This window comes from Erythrolamprus reginae, chromosome 10 (genome assembly GCF_031021105.1).
Source record: "Erythrolamprus reginae isolate rEryReg1 chromosome 10, rEryReg1.hap1, whole genome shotgun sequence".
Lineage (NCBI taxonomy): Eukaryota > Metazoa > Chordata > Lepidosauria > Squamata > Dipsadidae > Erythrolamprus > Erythrolamprus reginae.
In genome coordinates this window covers 4,603,491-4,619,417 of record NC_091959.1, presented here as the reverse complement: position 1 = coordinate 4,619,417, position 15,927 = coordinate 4,603,491, and the positions used below count along the sequence as shown (strand labels likewise).

Below are 15,927 nucleotides of genomic sequence, written 5' to 3'. Positions count from 1 at the left end.
GCCTCATCCCTAGAGAGCCTTTAAAGCGAGGCGGAAACGGAAGTGACGCCCGCTTCCCCTGCTGGGGCGACATTTCCGGAGCGAAGGCGTCCGAAGAGAAGAATCGAGCGAAGCGAAGGCGGGAGGCCGCGGTTCCTCGGCTTGCTTGTCCCAGGTGTGGAAGCGGTCGCGGGGAGGCCCGCGCGTGGCCGAGCCGGGGCCGCGGCTGCCCGGTCGCTCTCCCGCCTGGGGGGGATGTGGGAGCGCTCAGGCAGAGCGCGAGGGGGCGGCCACGCCCCCTTTGGGAGGCAGTGACGTCACTCCCCCCCCCCCAGTTCAGTCCATAGACCAGAATGAAGAGGTTGGGGTCCCGAAAGGCGGAAGAGCCGGAAGAGTCTCCCTAGGTTCAATGGGGGGCTCTTTTCTCCCCCCTCTATTGACAGCCTTGGGAATGAAAGGGATTGTCCAAAGTTGGGCTCTGGGTTCCAGGGCAGGTTATGAACCTGCAACCTCAGTCAGTTTAGATAGAATAGAAGAGAATTCTTTATTGGCCAGGTGTGATTGCACACACAAGGCGTTTGTCTTTGGTGCAGATGCTCCCAGTGTACACGTGTGCATTTATAACATTTAGAAACATAGAAGATTGACGGCAGAAAAAGACCTCATGGTCCATCTAGTCTGCCCTTATACTATTTCCTGTATTTCATCTTACAATGGATATATGTTTATCCCAGGCATGTTTAAATTCAGTGACTGTGGATTTACTGCTGGAAGTTTGTTCCAAGCATCTACTACTCTTTCAGTAAAATAATATTTTCTCATGTTGCTTTTGATCTTTCCCCCAACTAACTTCAGATTGTGTCCCCTTTGTCTTGTGTTCACTTTCCTATTAAAAACACTTCCCTCCTGGACCTTATTTAACCCTTTAAAATATTTAAATGTTTCAATCATGTCCCCCCTTTCCCTTCTGTCCTCCAGACTATACAGATGGAGTTCATGAAGTCTTTCCTGATACGTTTTATGCTTAAGACCTTCCAGCATTCTTGTAGCCCGTCTTTGGACCCGTTCAATTTTATCAATATCTTTTTGTAGGTGAGGTCTCCAGAACTGAACACAGTATTATTCCAAATGGGGTCTCACCAGCATTCTATATAGCGGGGCCAAGACTTGTATACTTGTATACAATAGACTTGTATACCGCTTCGCAGTGCTTTTACAGCCCTCTAAGCTGTTTACAGAATCATCATATCGCCCCCAACAATCTGGGTCCTCCTCCTCCTCCCCCTCCCTTCTCCTTCATTCCACAAACCCTCCTAAAACTGAGGATGTTCCCTAGATGTGTAGTGAAAGGTCTTCAAGAAAATCAAGTTGAGAGAGCCACAAGGGCACCACGCTCCTCCAGCTCTCTCATTCACTCACTCACTCCACAAACCCCATTCTCTCCTAGCATTGATGATGTTCCCTAGTTGGGTCATGAAACGTCTTGCCAAGCTGAGAAAGAGAGACAGTCAGGGACTCAACCCTGAGCTACAAATATTCCCTTCCATTACAGTGCAGGGGTGCCTCTACTTATGAACTTCATTCGTTCCGTGACCAGGTTCTTAAGTTGAAAAGTTTATAAGAAGAAGCAATTTTTCCCATAGGAATCAATGTAAAAGCAACTAAGGCATGCGATTGGGGAAACCACAGGGAGGGTGGAGGCCCTGTTTCCTCCCAGGTGATTCCTAGAGAGGCCCCACAGAGGCTTCCCCCCACCCTTTCTGGCCCTGTTTCCTCCCAGGACATTCTTAGAGAAGGCCCCACGGAGGCTTCTCCCTGCCTTTTCCAGCCATGTTTCCTCCCAGGAGATTCCTAGAGAGGCCCCACAGAGGCTTCCCCCCACCTTTTCTGGCCCTGTTTCCTCCCAGAACATTCTTAGAGAAGGCCCCACAGAGGCTTCTCCCCGCCTATTCCGCCCCTGTTTCCTCCCAGGAGATTCCTAGAGAGGCCCCACGGAGGCTTCTCCCGGCCTTTTCCGGTTACACTTTCGGAGGCTTGGGTTTGTAAGTGGAAAATGGTTCTTGAGAAGAGGCAAAAAAATCTTGAACACCTGGCTCTTATCTAGAAAAGTTCGTAAGTAGAGGCGTTCGTAGGTAGAGGTACCACCCTATATGTTAGCTCATCCCCCCCTTTGATTGTTTTGCAGCAATCACAGCAGTCATGGCTATGGATTGGCTTGGAAGCATCGTCTCGATCAATTGTGGAGACAGCTTGGGAGTCTACCAGGGACGAGTGTCTGCGGTGAATCAAGCTAGCCAGACAATTTCACTCACTGGACCTTTCCATAACGGAGTCAAATGTTTGGTACCCGAGGTTACCTTCAGGTAAACGATCCTCTGTATGTATTGGTAGTATACAGAGATAGGGGAAGATCCTTCTCTGTGGCGGCTCCGACCCTCTGGAACCAGCTCCCCCCTGAGATTAGGATTGCTCCCACCCTCCTTGCCTTTCGCAAACTCCTTAAGACCCACCTCTGCCATCAGGCATGGGGGAACTGAAACATCTCCCCCTTGCCCATGTTGTTCTGGTGTTAGATTGATTGTGTGCTTGTTTTTTAATATTCTGGGGTTGTTTTATGAATTTTTTAGCTTAACATTGTAATTGGATTGGTGGGTATTGGATTTGTTATTATGTATTGTTTTTGCCTTGTTGTGAGCCGCCCCGAGTTTGCGGAGAGGGGCGACATATAAATCCAATAAATCTAATCTAATCTAATTTATATAATACCAGTAAAGAGAAACATTAGGACAGGTGACGGAAGGCACTTGGGTGCACTTACACACGCCCCTTATTATAATATAATAATACATTATATCATACAATAATATATATAACATATATTATATATATAACATAATATACTGCTCAAAAAAAATAAAGGGAACAGTCACATAACACATCCTAGATCTGAATGAATGAAATATTCTCATGGAATACGTTGTTCTGTATAAAGTTGAATGTTCACAGTAGCAGGTGAAATTGATTGTCAATCAGTGTTGCTTCCTAAGTGGGCAGTTTGATTTCACAGAGGTTTGATTTACTTGGGAGTTATATTGTGTTTTTTTGAGTAGTGTATAAACCAGGATGGCTTATGCTGCTACATAGCACTCTTTCCCAACCTGAAGCCCTCAAGATGCGTAGCTGTTCCTCTTCTATCCCACCACTGGCTGGCAGAACAGAGGTTGCAATGAGAGGCAAGCACTATGTCCAGTTAGCCTCATCTCTGGTCCTCTCCCCCTGTTTAGGGCTGGGGATATCACGGAGCTGAAGATCCTGCAGATTCCGGGCCTTGGTGATAACGGACAATGTGGAGACTTCCAGAACTCCGATATTCCTGCCCTCGAGTGTCCGGCTGGGGCCAGCCAGAACGGCACGGGCAAATTGCCGAAGAAGCCCAGCAGCGCTCCACAGAACATCCCCAGGAGAACCGACGCGAAGACCCAAGAAGTTGTTCTCTCTCCCCAGTTGCACCCCTGTTCTAAGAGCTACATGGACCGACACACGGAATCCTTGAACCCATCCAAAAACTTCCGCCGCAGGCACAACTCGTGTGAGTCTCTTAGGACTTTGGGTTTTACTCGATGGTCCCACCTTGGCGGTAGCTGTGGTTGCAGTCTGTTGCTCTGCCTGCTTTCTCTACGGCAGGGGCCCCAACTTTTGGGGGCACCAGGGATCGGTTGTTGTGGACTGTTGACCGCTGGCCCTCCAGCAGCCGAATCAGATGAGGAGAAAGTGTGGGAGTCAGGTTCATCATCAAGGCAACCTGAGAGCTCCAAGGGGGAAGAGGGAACGGAGCTGTCAGAGACAGAAAGAGAGAGAGAGAAAGAGGAGAGAGAGAGAGAGAAGAAGAGAGAGAGAGAAAGAGAAAGAGAGAGGAAGAGAGAGAAAGAGAGAGAGGAGAGAGAGAGAGAAAGAAAGAGGAAGAGAGAGGAGAGAGAGAGAGAGAAAGGAAGAGAGAAAAAGAGACAAGAGAGAGGAGAGAGAGAAGAGAAAGAGAGAGAGAAGAAAGAGATAAGAAGAGAGAGACAGAAAGAGAGAGAGAGAAAGAAAGGAAGAGAGAAAGAAAGAGAGAGAAAGAGAGAGAAGGAGAGAGAGAGAAAGAAAGGAAGAGAGAGAAAGAGAGGAGAGAGAAAGAGACAGAAAGAGACAGAAAGAGAGAAAGAGACAAGAGAGAGAAGAGAGAGAGAAGAAGAGAAAGAGATAAGAGAGATACAGAAAGAAAGAGGAAGAGAGAGAGAGAGAAGGAGAGAGAAGAGAAAGAGAAAGGGGGGGGGGGGGAGAGAGATATTTCTGTGTATGTGAATCTTTGACTACTCAGAGATTACTCTGCACACTCCTTAACACCCCTGTCTTTGACAATCCTCCTTAGCAGATCCTCGACTCTTCTGACCTCAGTTGTCTTTCCTTTCAGGGTCGTCCAGTAGCCGTCATCCCAACCAGGCGACTCCGAAAAAAAGCGGCATGAAGAACGGCCAGATGAAGAACAAGGACGACGAATGCTTTGGGGACGACATCGAAGAAATCCCAGACACCGATTTTGACTTTGAGGGCAACCTGGCCCTCTTCAATAAGGCCGCAGTGTTCGAGGAGATAGAAACGTACGAGAGGAAGAGCGGGACCCGCTCCCGAGGCACGCCGAGCGAGAAGGCGTCCGCCCGCTATCGCCACGACGAGAACATATTAGAGTCCGAGCCCATCGTCTACAGAAGGATCACCGTCCCCCACGCGAGCAAAGAGTTCTGCACCGGTAGGTTGGGGTTGGGAGTGATCCTTGTCCACCTCAGGTCATGCCTGATTCTGAAGAGGATGAGCCAGGCCCCTCCGGCCAGCCTGGGCCAGGGGGTTGCCAGAGGAACCCGAGAGTGAGAGTGATAGACAGTGACTGGGGAGAGCCAGAGGTGGCTAATGTCACAATGGGAGATTGGTCGCAGTCAGAAAGTGAGGAAGACATATTAGTGGAAAACAATTGTGTTCAGTTCTGGAGACCTCACCTACAAAAAGATATTGACAAAATTGAACGGGTCCAGAGATGGGCTACAAGAATGGTGGAAGGTCTTAAGCATAAAACGTATCAGGAAAGACTTCATGAACTCAATCTGTATAGTCTGGAGGACAGAAGGAAAAGGGGGGACATGATCGAAACATTTAAATATATTAAAGGGTTAAATAAGGTTCAGGAGGGAAGTGTTTTTAATAGGAAAGTGAACACAAGAACAAGGGGACACAATCTGAAGTTAGTTGGGGGAAAGATCAAAAGCAACGTGAGAAAATATTATTTCACTGAAAGAGTAGTAGATCCTTGGAACAAACTTCCAGCAGACGTGGTTGGTAAATCCACAGGAACTGAATGTAAACATGCCTGGGATGAACATCGAGCCATCCTAAGAGAAAATACAGGAAATAGTATAAGGGCAAACTAGATGGACCAGGAAGACTTTTTCTGCCATCAAACTTCTATGTTTCTATCCTCGCTATAGAAGGATGGCCAGAAGGTGAGAGGAGATTCAGAATAAAAGGTGTTAATTCACAGCCTTAGCTCTTTGAGGTGTGATGTCACTTCCAGGGTGTATAAAGGAAGGATTATGGGAAATGGAGGCATGGACTTTCAATTCTTCCATGGAAGAGCTGAGAAACTGTGGCGTGCCTGAAAAGAAATCCTAAAAATCATGGTCTCTGTCTCCCAATACATTGTGTGCTGGGTTCCTGTGTTAGCAAAAGTATGTGGTGAGCTTCTGCCTATGCTTTGATTAACGAGAAGGGAGTTATCTAGGAATGTGATGAGGATTGAGTTTTGCTGTGCTTCCCAAACCCAGAGTCAAGGCTGGTTTCTTAATATCTGCTTCATATGCTACCTAAACAATAAATGGGAATAAATTGGAATAAGGGAAGAGGAGAGAATTTTATTGGCCAAGTGTGATTGGCCACGCAAGGAATTTGTCTTTGGTGCAGATGCTCTCAGTGTACATGAAAGAAAAGATGCATTTGTCAAGAATAGAATAGAATAGAATAGAATAGAATTTGGAATGATAGAATAGAATAGAATAGAATTTTATTGGCCAAGCGTGATTGGACACACAAGGAATTTGTCTTTGGTGCAGATGCTCTCAGTGTACATGAAAGAAAAGATGCATTTGTCAAGAATAGAATAGAATAGAATAGAATAGAATTTGGAATGATAGAATAGAATAGAATAGAATTTTATTGGCCAAGCGTGATTGGACACACAAGGAATTTGTCTTTGGTGCAGATGCTCTCAGTGTACAAAAAATAAAAGATGCATTTGTCAAGAATAGAATAGAATAGAATTTGGAATGATAGAATAGAACAGAATAGAATAGAATTCTTTATTGGCCAAGTGTGATTGGGCACATAACAAATTTGTCTTTGTTGCCTCTGCTCTCAGTGTACATAAAATAAAAGATGCATTTGTCAAGAATCATGAGGTCCAACACTTGTCATAGGATACAAATAAGCAATCAAATCATATTAGGAACCAGTCAGTATGAATTGTAAGGATACAAGCAACAAAGCTATAGTCATACAGTCATTAGTGGGAGGAGATGGGTGATAGGAATGATGAGAAAAACTAGTAGAATAGAAGTGCAGATTTAGTAGAAAGTCTGACAGTGTTGAGGGAATTATTTGTTTAGCAGAGTGATGGCGTTCAGGAAAAACCTGTCCTTGTGTCTAGTAATTAGTTGTCTTGGTGTGCAGTGCTCTGTAGCGACGTTTTGAGGGCAGGAGTTGAAACGGTTTATGTCCAGGATGCGAGGGGTCAGTAGATATTTTCCCTGCCCTCTTTTTGACTCATGCAGTATACAAGTCCTCAATGAAAGGCAGGTTGGCAGCCATTGGTTTTTTTTCTGCAGTTCTGATTCTCCTCTGAAGTCTGTGTCGGTCCTGTTGGGTTGCAGAACCGAACCAGACAGTTATAGAGGTGCAGATGACCGACTCAATGGTTCCTCTATAGCAGTGTTTCCCAACCTTGGCAACTTGAAGATATTTGGACTTCAACGAATGCTGGCTGGGGAATTCTGGGAGTTGAAGTCCAAATATCTCCGTAGATGTTTTGAGGGTTGGAGTTGAAACAGTTTATGTCCAGGATGCGAGGTGTCAGTCAATATTTTCCCCGCCCTCTTTTTGACTCGTGCAGTATACAAGTCCTCAATGGAAGGCAGATTGGCAGCCATTGTTTTTTTTCCCTGCAGTTCTGATTCTCCTCTGAAGTCTGTGTCGGTCCTGTTGGGTTGCAGAACCGAACCAGGCAGTGATAGAGGTGCAGATGACAGACAGAAGAGTTGGAGAAAAGTAGGAACCCAACAGAGGAAGCATAACAGCCTCCTTTGCTCACAAAGCTGTGCCGGCAGTGTCTACTTCGGACCAGGCAACCCCGGCGATACCAAGTCCAGTCCTAAGCTGTTTCCTTCGACTCTCCTCTATCTCGCAGCCGCGGTGTAATTTAAACCTGGCTCCGGGCCAGCCTCCGGTTGCAGCTCTGTAATTACACCTATATCCATATATAATATTTTCCCCTCCAGGTTTACACGCTGCCTTTTCAGATGGTGCCTCCGCCTTTTCTGAGTTTATTTAAGAGACCGTCTGGTTGTGATAAGCTGGTCCGACTGGTTGCCCTTGCGTGTGTGCGAGGCAGGGAGGGGAACCCTCGGCGCTCTCACGCTCCAGGTCCGAGAACAATTGGCACGAAAGGCGATGCAGCCCTAAGCGCAGCCTTGTCCTTGGCGTGCAGCGGGGCTGTGTAATCGCACACCTTATCTCTCTCTCTCTCTCTCTCGTGTTCCCAGCAAAGATCTCCCCTTACACACGAAGGGCTATTAGGAGCCAAGCGCTGCGGAGGCACGCAAGGCCAGCAAAATGCGAATGGCGAAAGAGGCCTCCTTCCCTTGGAGAGTAGCCCAACCCCACACACCTCCTGTTCACCTCCTTTGGGGGCGCAAAGGCATAATAATAATAATATAATAATAATAATAATAATAATAATAATAATAATAATAATATAGTAATATAGTAATAATATAGTAATAGTAATAATAATAATAATAATAATAAATAATAATAATAATAATAATACGAATCCCAGTGACCGGTTAGGTCCCACAGAGTTGGCCTTCTCCGGGTCCCATCGACTAAACAATGTCGTTTGGCGGGACCCAGGGGAAGAGCCTTCTCTGTGGCAGCCCCCGGCCCTCTGGAACCAACTCCCCCCGGATATCAGGGTTGCCCCCACCCTCCTTGCCTTTTGTAAGCTCCTTAAAACCCACCTCTGTCGTCAGGCATGGGGGAATTGAGACATTCCCTTCCCCCTAGGCTTATAAAATGTATGCATGGTATGTCTGTTTGTATGATTGGTCTCTTAAATTGGGTTTTTTAAAATTACTTTTTATATTAGATTTGTTATATTTGTCTTTTTACTGCTGTTAGCCGCCCCGAGTCTGCGGAGAGGGGCAGCATTCAAGTAAGTAAGTAAGTAAGTAAGTAAGTAAGTAAGTAAGTAAGTAAGTAAGGAAGGAAGGAAGGAAGGAAGGAAGGAAGGAAGGAAGGAAGGAAGGAAGGAAGGAAGGAAGGAAGGAAGGAAGGAAGGAAGGAAGGAAGGAAGGAAGGAAGGAAGGAAGGAAGGAAGGAGGGAAGGAAGGAAGGAAGGAAACATGAAGGAGGAAGGAAACATGAGGGAGGGAGGGAGGGAGGGAGGAGGAAAGGAAGGAAGGAAACAAGAGAAAGGGAGGGAGGAGTGAAGGTAGGAAGGAAAGAAGGAAGAAAGAGAGAAAGAAAGAAAGAAAGCAAGCAGTGTTTCCCAACCTTGGCCACTTGAAGATATTTGGACTTTAACTCCCAGAATTCTGGGAGTTGAAGTCCAAATATCTTCAAGTGGCCAAGGTTGGGAAACACTGCCCTAAAGAACTCTGGGATGGGATGGCCAAGTTTAAAAGGATCCAGTCCTGTTGCTTAAACCTGACCTCCCCTTGGATGGCGATTTGGGTTATGGATCCGTCCTGCTCCTTTTGCCCAGGGCCTCTTGATAACCTCTCTCCTGATTCTGGGTTTCAGATTCTGGCTTAGTCGTCCCGAGCGTCTCTTACGAGCTCCACAAAAAGCTGCTTTCGGTGGCCGAGAAACATGGCTTGAGTCTCGAACGGAGGTTGGAAATGACAGGTGTGTGCGCCAGCCAGATGGCCCTGAGTTTGCTCGGAGGACCCAACAGGTAAATAGCAATAGCACTTACACTTATACACCGCTTCACACTGCTTTTTCTCTCTAGGGGTTCTCAGAGTCAGCAAATTGTGGCCCAACAATCTGGATTTTCATTTTACCGACCTCGGAAAAATGGAAGGTTCGGTCAACCCTGAGCCCCTTAGGATCGAACTGCTGGCAGTTGGCAGAGTTAGTCTGCAATACTGCATTCCAAGCACAGGGAAGGGGGAAGAAAGAGAAAGAAAAAGGAAGGAAGGAAGGAAGGAAAGAAGGGAGGAAGGAAGGAAGAAAGAAAAAAGAGAGAAAGAAAGAAAGAAGGAATAAAGGGAAGGAGGAAAGGAACTAGCTATAGCACGTAGACTTATATACTGCTTCACAGTGCTTTACACCTTCTCTATGGGTCATCCTCTTGGCCCCAACACTCTGGTTCGTCATTTTACTGACCTCGGAAGGATGGAAAGCTGAGTCAACCTTGAGAAGATGAGGGTCGAACTCCTGACTGTGGGCAGTTAGCTTGCAATACTGCGTTCTAACCACTGGGAGGGAGGGAGGGAAGGAAGGAAGGAAGGAAGGGCAGTAACAATACCACTTAGGCTTATATGCCGCTTTGCAGTGCTTTACAGCCCTCTCTAAGCGGTTTACAGAGTCAGCCTCTTGCCCCCAACAATCTGGGTCATCTTACCAACTTTGGAAGGATGGAAGGCTGAGTCAACTTTGAGCCCGGTGAGATTTGAACTACCAATCTGCAGGCAGCCTGCAGTACTGCACTCTAACCACTGCGGTAAAGGATTCAAAATGTTTATTAAGAACCCAAGAAGAGCCCTGCTGAATCGGGCCAAAGCCCATCGAGTCCAGCATTCTGTGTCCCACAGTGGCCCACCAACTCTCCATGGGGATCTTGGACAGAAAGAGAAGGCAAGGCCCTCCCTTGCCCTCGACCCCCAACCAATGAGACCCAAGGGAACCCTGCCTGCCTCAACCAACATAGAGGCGGCACTTGGACGTCCGTTTCAATAACCGCTAATACCCTTGGCATCTAATTCTTGGTATCCAATTGTTGGTATCCTATTCCTTTTGTTCTTAAGCATAAAACGTATCAGGAAAGACTTCATGAACTCAATCTGTGTAGTCTGGAGGACAGAAGGGAAAGGGGGGACAGGATCAAAACAATTAAATATGTTAAAGGGTTAAAGAAGGTTCAGGAGGAAAGTGTTTTTAATAGGAAAGTGAACACAAGAACAAGGGGACACAATCTGAGGTTAGTTGGGGGAAAGATGAGAAGCAACATGAGAAAATATTATGTTACTGAAAGAGTAGTAGATGCTTGGAACAAACTCCCAGCAGACGTGGTTGGTCAATCCACTGTCACTGAATTTAAACATGCCTGGGAGAAACATAGATCCATCCTAAGATAAAATACAGGAAATAGTATAAGGGAAGACTAGATGGACCAGGAGGTCTTTTTCTGCCGTCAATCTTCTATGTTTCTAAGTGGCTGAACTGTTTCTTAGAAAAAGTGACATGTTTTCTCCTCTGCACCCTCGTGTGAAAATTCACTTAACTAAACCCTTGTTCCCTTTCAGGCTGAACCCTAAAAACATTCACCAGCGACCCACCGTGGCCTTGTTGTGTGGCCCCCACGTGAAAGGCGCCCAGGGGATCAGCTGTGGTCGGCACCTCTCCAACCACGAGGTGGACGTCATTCTGTTCCTCCCCAATTTTGTCAAGATGCTGGAATCCATCACCAACGAGCTGACCCTCTTCAGCAAGACCCAAGGGCACCAGGTGTCCAGCATTAAAGGTAAATGCAACAGTGGAAACGGAGCCTTTTAAATTATACGATGGACACGGTTGCAGGGACTGGGCAGGGCTAGTTTAGGGCAGGCCTAGGCAAAGTGGGCTCTTCTATGACATGTTGACTTCAACTCCCAGAATTCCTGAGCTGGCATGCTGGCTGGGGAATTCTGGGAGTTGAAGTCCAGATATCTTCAAGTTGCCAAGGTTGGGACACTTCTCTAGAGAAGAGAAGAACCAGGGGAGACAATGGTGGCAGATTTGGGATATATTTTTGCTAGTGTCCGAGGGGCAGCTGGAAAAAAAGCCAAGGACGTTGAGGTCCATGGAAGCTTCTAGATGCAAAAAAAAAAGGGCATTAGCTTCCTTTGACAGCCTGTTACATTTTCAATCTTCTCAGCTCCATCTAGTGGGGAGATTCTGGTTTGTTTTCTCCATCTCAGGGATACATCCTGAACAGGTGAATTCGGTCGCAGGCAGAGGTGATGGAGGACCCAAATTCCTTTTTTTCGCCATTTTTGGTGGTATTAATTTTTTTTATAAAAATAATTATTTATTTTTCACAATCTCCATGTACACATCCATGCATGTACCATAAGTCATGTCAAAACACACATAATTATACAGTTCTATCCATTCTATCATAAATCAGTTTTGCACCTATGTATACTGCTATTTATGTCTGTTTTTCTTCATTTCTTTCCCCTTCCTTTATCTCCCTCTTCCCCTCCTCCTACTTTCTTTCTCCTTCTCTCCCCTTTCCTACTTCCCTCCATTTCTTCTCTTCTCCCTTCACCTGTCTACTTCCTTTTAACCTTTCTCCGAGTGATTCTAACCATAGTTATGCCTTAGGTTTAACAGACTGATAACTTATACCCCTGCATCTTTTATTGACCACTGCCACTTCTAGACTGATATACTTTCTATATCATCTCTATACATATAACTTCTTTTTTCTAGGTATATATTACTGTTCTAATGCTGCCTCCTATATCTAATTGGAGTCCACAAGTCTTAAAAGTTGCTAAGTTTGGGGACCTGTGCTCTAGAATATGGTGGTCAGAAATAACTGTCCAACACTAGTACTATTTAAAATACTATACAGTGATCCCCCGATTATCGCGAGGGTTCCGTTCCAAGACCCCTCGCGATAATCGGTTTTTCGGGATGTAGTGGTGCGGAAGTAAAAACACCATCTGCGCATGCGCGCCCTTTTCCATGGCCGCGCATGCGCAGATGGTGTTTTTACTTCCGCACCTGGGAAGACCCAGCAGCTGAGGAGCCGCCTGCCTGCCCGCTTGTCCGCCGCTTTTCCGCCCGCCGCTTTTCCGCCGCTTTTCCGCTTGTCCGGCCGCCGCTTTTCCGCCGCTTGTCCAGCCGCCGCTTGTCCGCCGCTCTGGGAGTTGAAGACCCAGGGAAGGTTCCTTCGGCCGCCCAGCAGCTGATCTGCTCGGCAGCGCAGTAGCAGCGAGGAGCCGAAGATGGGGTTTCCCCGTTGCCCACGCAAAGGGGAAACCCCATCTTCGGCTCCTCGCTGCTACTGCGCTGCCGAGCAGATCAGCTGCTGGGCGGCCGAAGGAACCTTCCCTGGGTGCCGCCCGCCGCTCGAGAGCAAGAGGGGGAGAGATAGAGAAAGAGAGAGAAGGAAAGAAGAGATGAGAGAGAGAGGAAGAGAGTGTGAGAGAGGAAGAAGCAAGATAGAGAAAGAGAGAGAGAAAGAAAGATGAGAAAGGAAGGGAGTGACGTCATCGGGTGAAAAAATCACGATATAGCATTTCGCAAAGATCGAGATCGCGAAACTCGGGGGATCACTGTATATTTGTTATTTGTTATTCACCTTTGTTACATGGCAAGTGGGACGCCATGACAATTACACTGTATTCCAGTGGTTCTCAACCTTTCTAATGCCACGACCCCTTAATACAGTTTCTCGTGTTGTGGTGACCCCCAACCATAAGTCTAGCGCCAATTCAGCACCACTTCATCCAGGGGAATTTTTTTTTGCTTCCAGTATTGTGCAAAGGAAATTTATGAGTTTTTGGTCTTTTCATCTAACTTCCTGTTATTGTTCACCTTCTCTCCATCCACTACTAGCAACCCCATTCAAAACAAAGATGGGCAGAACATTTAAGGAAAGTCATGGTTTAAATCAAGTCCATACTTACCCCAAAACAATTCTCCCAACAGAGCTTTAAGCTGATTGGAAGGAAGGTCAGATGGACACCCCTATTGTAAACGCCTGATTGGTCGGATTGTAAAAATATGTTCCAAGGCGCCAGAATGGAAGCTTTAGTTCCTAACACCATAGGAAATTTGTCTTTCCCCCTCATGGTCTTAGGTGACCGCTGTGAAATGGTCATTTGGCCCCCAAAGGGGGTCCCGACCCCTAGATTGAGAACCACTGCAGTGCATTCAATATATTCATATGTAAACAATAAAATATATATTTTTAAAAAGAGAGGAAGAGGTCCAAAGCGATCCATGACTGGGGTTGAACCTCAATCTCCCCCACTTAAGCCCGACACCCCGTTACTTAATGTCCCCTCTTTTCCTCCCTTAGATCTTCCAGAGACGCCCGTTGACTTAGTGATCAACTGCTTAGATTGCCACGAAAACGCTTTCCTGAGGGATCAGCCTTGGTACAAAGCGGCCGTAGACTGGGCCAACCAGAACAGAGCCCCCGTCCTCAGCTTGGACCCTCCCGTGAACGAAATGGAGCAAGAAGTCGAGGCCAAGTGGTCGCTGGCCTTGGGGCTCCCCTTGCCGCTGGGCGAGAGGGCCGGCCGCCTCTACCTCTGCGACATCGGCATCCCGCAGAAAGTCTTCCAGGAGGTGGGCATCAACTACCACTCGCCTTTCGGCTGCAAGTTTGTCATCCCCTCTGCACTCGACCTAAAGGGGTGGGGAGGGAAGACTGGCCGGTGGTCCAGGACAAGACAAACCTCCGGCTTTACCCGATGCATCCTGACCGTTATCAAAACGTTTGTGGACGCCTTAAAAGGGGGGGGGGATATTAACTTCTGGACACCAGCGCAACAGGTCAAGAGAATCCGTTGCACAAGGATTTGCCTTCTTCCTCGGAGCCGTCCATGCTCCTGTGCCATTGCGTGGAGAATCTTAAGGCAGCTCACGTTGATGGTTAGAAGATGGCCAGACGTGTCCTCTTACTCCTCTCATTTCCTTGGTTGCGTTAGACCATTGTGGTTCTTCTTTTAAACTTTTGGGGGGATTTGGGGTCCCCCCCAGCACTAGAATTGGGAAAGGTGGCTTGGGCTCTGCCCCGACCACAATCCACGATCACAGGAGAAACGATCACAATTTAGCTGGTGCTTGGGGCTGTCCTTTTTTCTTTCCTTCTTTTCTTTCAAGCTCAAGTGTTCTTGGACTTCCCGTCTTTGGGTCACCATTGGGTCGCGATCCTTTGCTCCATTCCAGGGCTGACCATCCCTCATTTCCCAGCTCGCGGGTTTACTACCCCTTGCTTCTCCGGTTGTGGTGTGTGGGTGTGTCCCAAGGACGCCTGGGGTGATGGAGAAGCGGATGGGATTGTGCCAACGTTTTAGGTTCCCACCGTAACTCGCGTCCTCCTGCCATTTTACACGCGAAGATTAATGTCGGATTAATGGCTGTTCCTTTTTTTGTGTGTGTGTGCGCGCGCGTGCGTGCACGAGACAGCGTGCACAAGACTGAAAGAACGAGGAGTTTTGTTGGACCTGTGCTTTTCCCATTGGATACAAAGGTCCAGGAAGATCTAAGCGCTTGAGCCGGGCGCAGTGGTCTTCCCCTTTAGAATGACCGCACGGAGCAATAGAATGGACGTGATGTTGCCAGGCAATCCAGAACACCTTGAAGAGGCAACTGGCTGGCAACAATTGTGGTCCTGCACACTGAAAAGCGCATGAACCACCGGTTTCCACGGGCACTGTCGTAGCGGCCATCGGTTTCCTCTCTTCCTTTCTCCACTTTTGTGGGGAAATGTCTTAACGAGGCTCTGTGGGGGCCGGGTTCTTGCTACACGGGGGTGGGGATTGTTCACGCAGTCCTTAGATTTCGGGGGACTCCCATGTATTGACGAAAGGGGGGGGCGCTTCAAGAAACCCACCACCACGCTCAGCCTTCTCTCGTCTCCAAAGATGCCGCGCAGAATTCTCATAAATCACAATGATTAAACTGCAGTAAAGCAGCTCGCGTGCCGAGTCGTGTTCATTTCCGTTTGCTCCACCCCTTGCAGGAAACAAGGGGCCCTTTTCTCTCTCCCACCCCACCCCAAAAAAGAACCGTCAGCCCTGATTGAAGCCACGCAGTAATTTAGGCTTAAATTTTATTAGTTGTAATCAGTCGGGGCAACTGGACGAGGCTGAGCATTTTATTGGCCTGATAGCCTTTCCTGATGCTATGCAGAGTTCGCAGCAGGTATTTTTTTTCCTTGGTATCCTAAGAGAGAACCATTATTTGCCACCACCTAGGATTGAACTCTCCACTTTCCTGAGTGGAAAACGAACTCCGTCACTACTAGACCATTCTTTAGGCACATAAATGTTAAAAAATAATTAAAATTGGAGACTCAGGCAGAAAACTTGCATACGTCCCGATTCTTACTGTGGAGTTTACAGCCATGCCATGCATGTAACATCCAATTTATTATAAGTTTCACATTTTTTCAGATCACAAGCTTGGGCTGAACTGATGCAAGATTTTCAGGTGGTTCTGTAAAACCCTGAAAATCAGACCTTTTCCGTAAATCATCACTCGGAATGATGCAGTGGGTCTGTCAGAACACGTGGGGTAATGATGGCTTGGTAGCCAATCATTATCGGCACTTTTCGGTAGCTTATTTCAATTCTGGATTTGTCATGATACTGTCTAGTATGGCATTCAAAGCATACTTATCAAATATTCCATTTAAAG

General features: G+C 47.1%; 1 protein-coding gene across 2 annotated transcripts; it reads left to right on the top strand.

Moving 5' to 3' along the window:
* Window positions 1-43: 43 nt before the first annotated feature.
* Window positions 44-15,202, top strand: EDC3 (enhancer of mRNA decapping 3). Of its 2 annotated transcripts, none has more exons than XM_070762189.1 (7): window positions 44-154; window positions 2,174-2,342; window positions 3,264-3,568; window positions 4,430-4,765; window positions 9,082-9,235; window positions 10,809-11,026; window positions 13,580-15,202. In XM_070762189.1, exons 2-7 carry the CDS (start codon window positions 2,179-2,181, stop codon window positions 14,233-14,235), a joined length of 1,833 nt encoding a protein of 610 aa, XP_070618290.1. In that variant the 5' UTR covers window positions 44-154; window positions 2,174-2,178; the 3' UTR covers window positions 14,236-15,202. The 2 variants fall into 2 exon arrangements, with proteins under 2 accessions (XP_070618290.1, XP_070618292.1); XM_070762191.1 differs by having other exon boundaries at window positions 2,165-2,342.
* Window positions 15,203-15,927: the final 725 nt, after the last annotated feature.

Bases quoted from the DNA above. Each gene is read 5' to 3' on its own strand.
- EDC3 (XM_070762189.1), top strand. From the start codon at position 2,179: ATGGCTATGGATTGGCTTGGAAGCATCGTCTCGATCAATTGTGGAGAC. The intron at 4,766-9,081 runs GTAGGTTGGGGT...TCTGGGTTTCAG, and splicing joins GAGCAAAGAGTTCTGCACCG to ATTCTGGCTTAGTCGTCCCG. The intron at 9,236-10,808 runs GTAAATAGCAAT...GTTCCCTTTCAG, and splicing joins TTGCTCGGAGGACCCAACAG to GCTGAACCCTAAAAACATTC.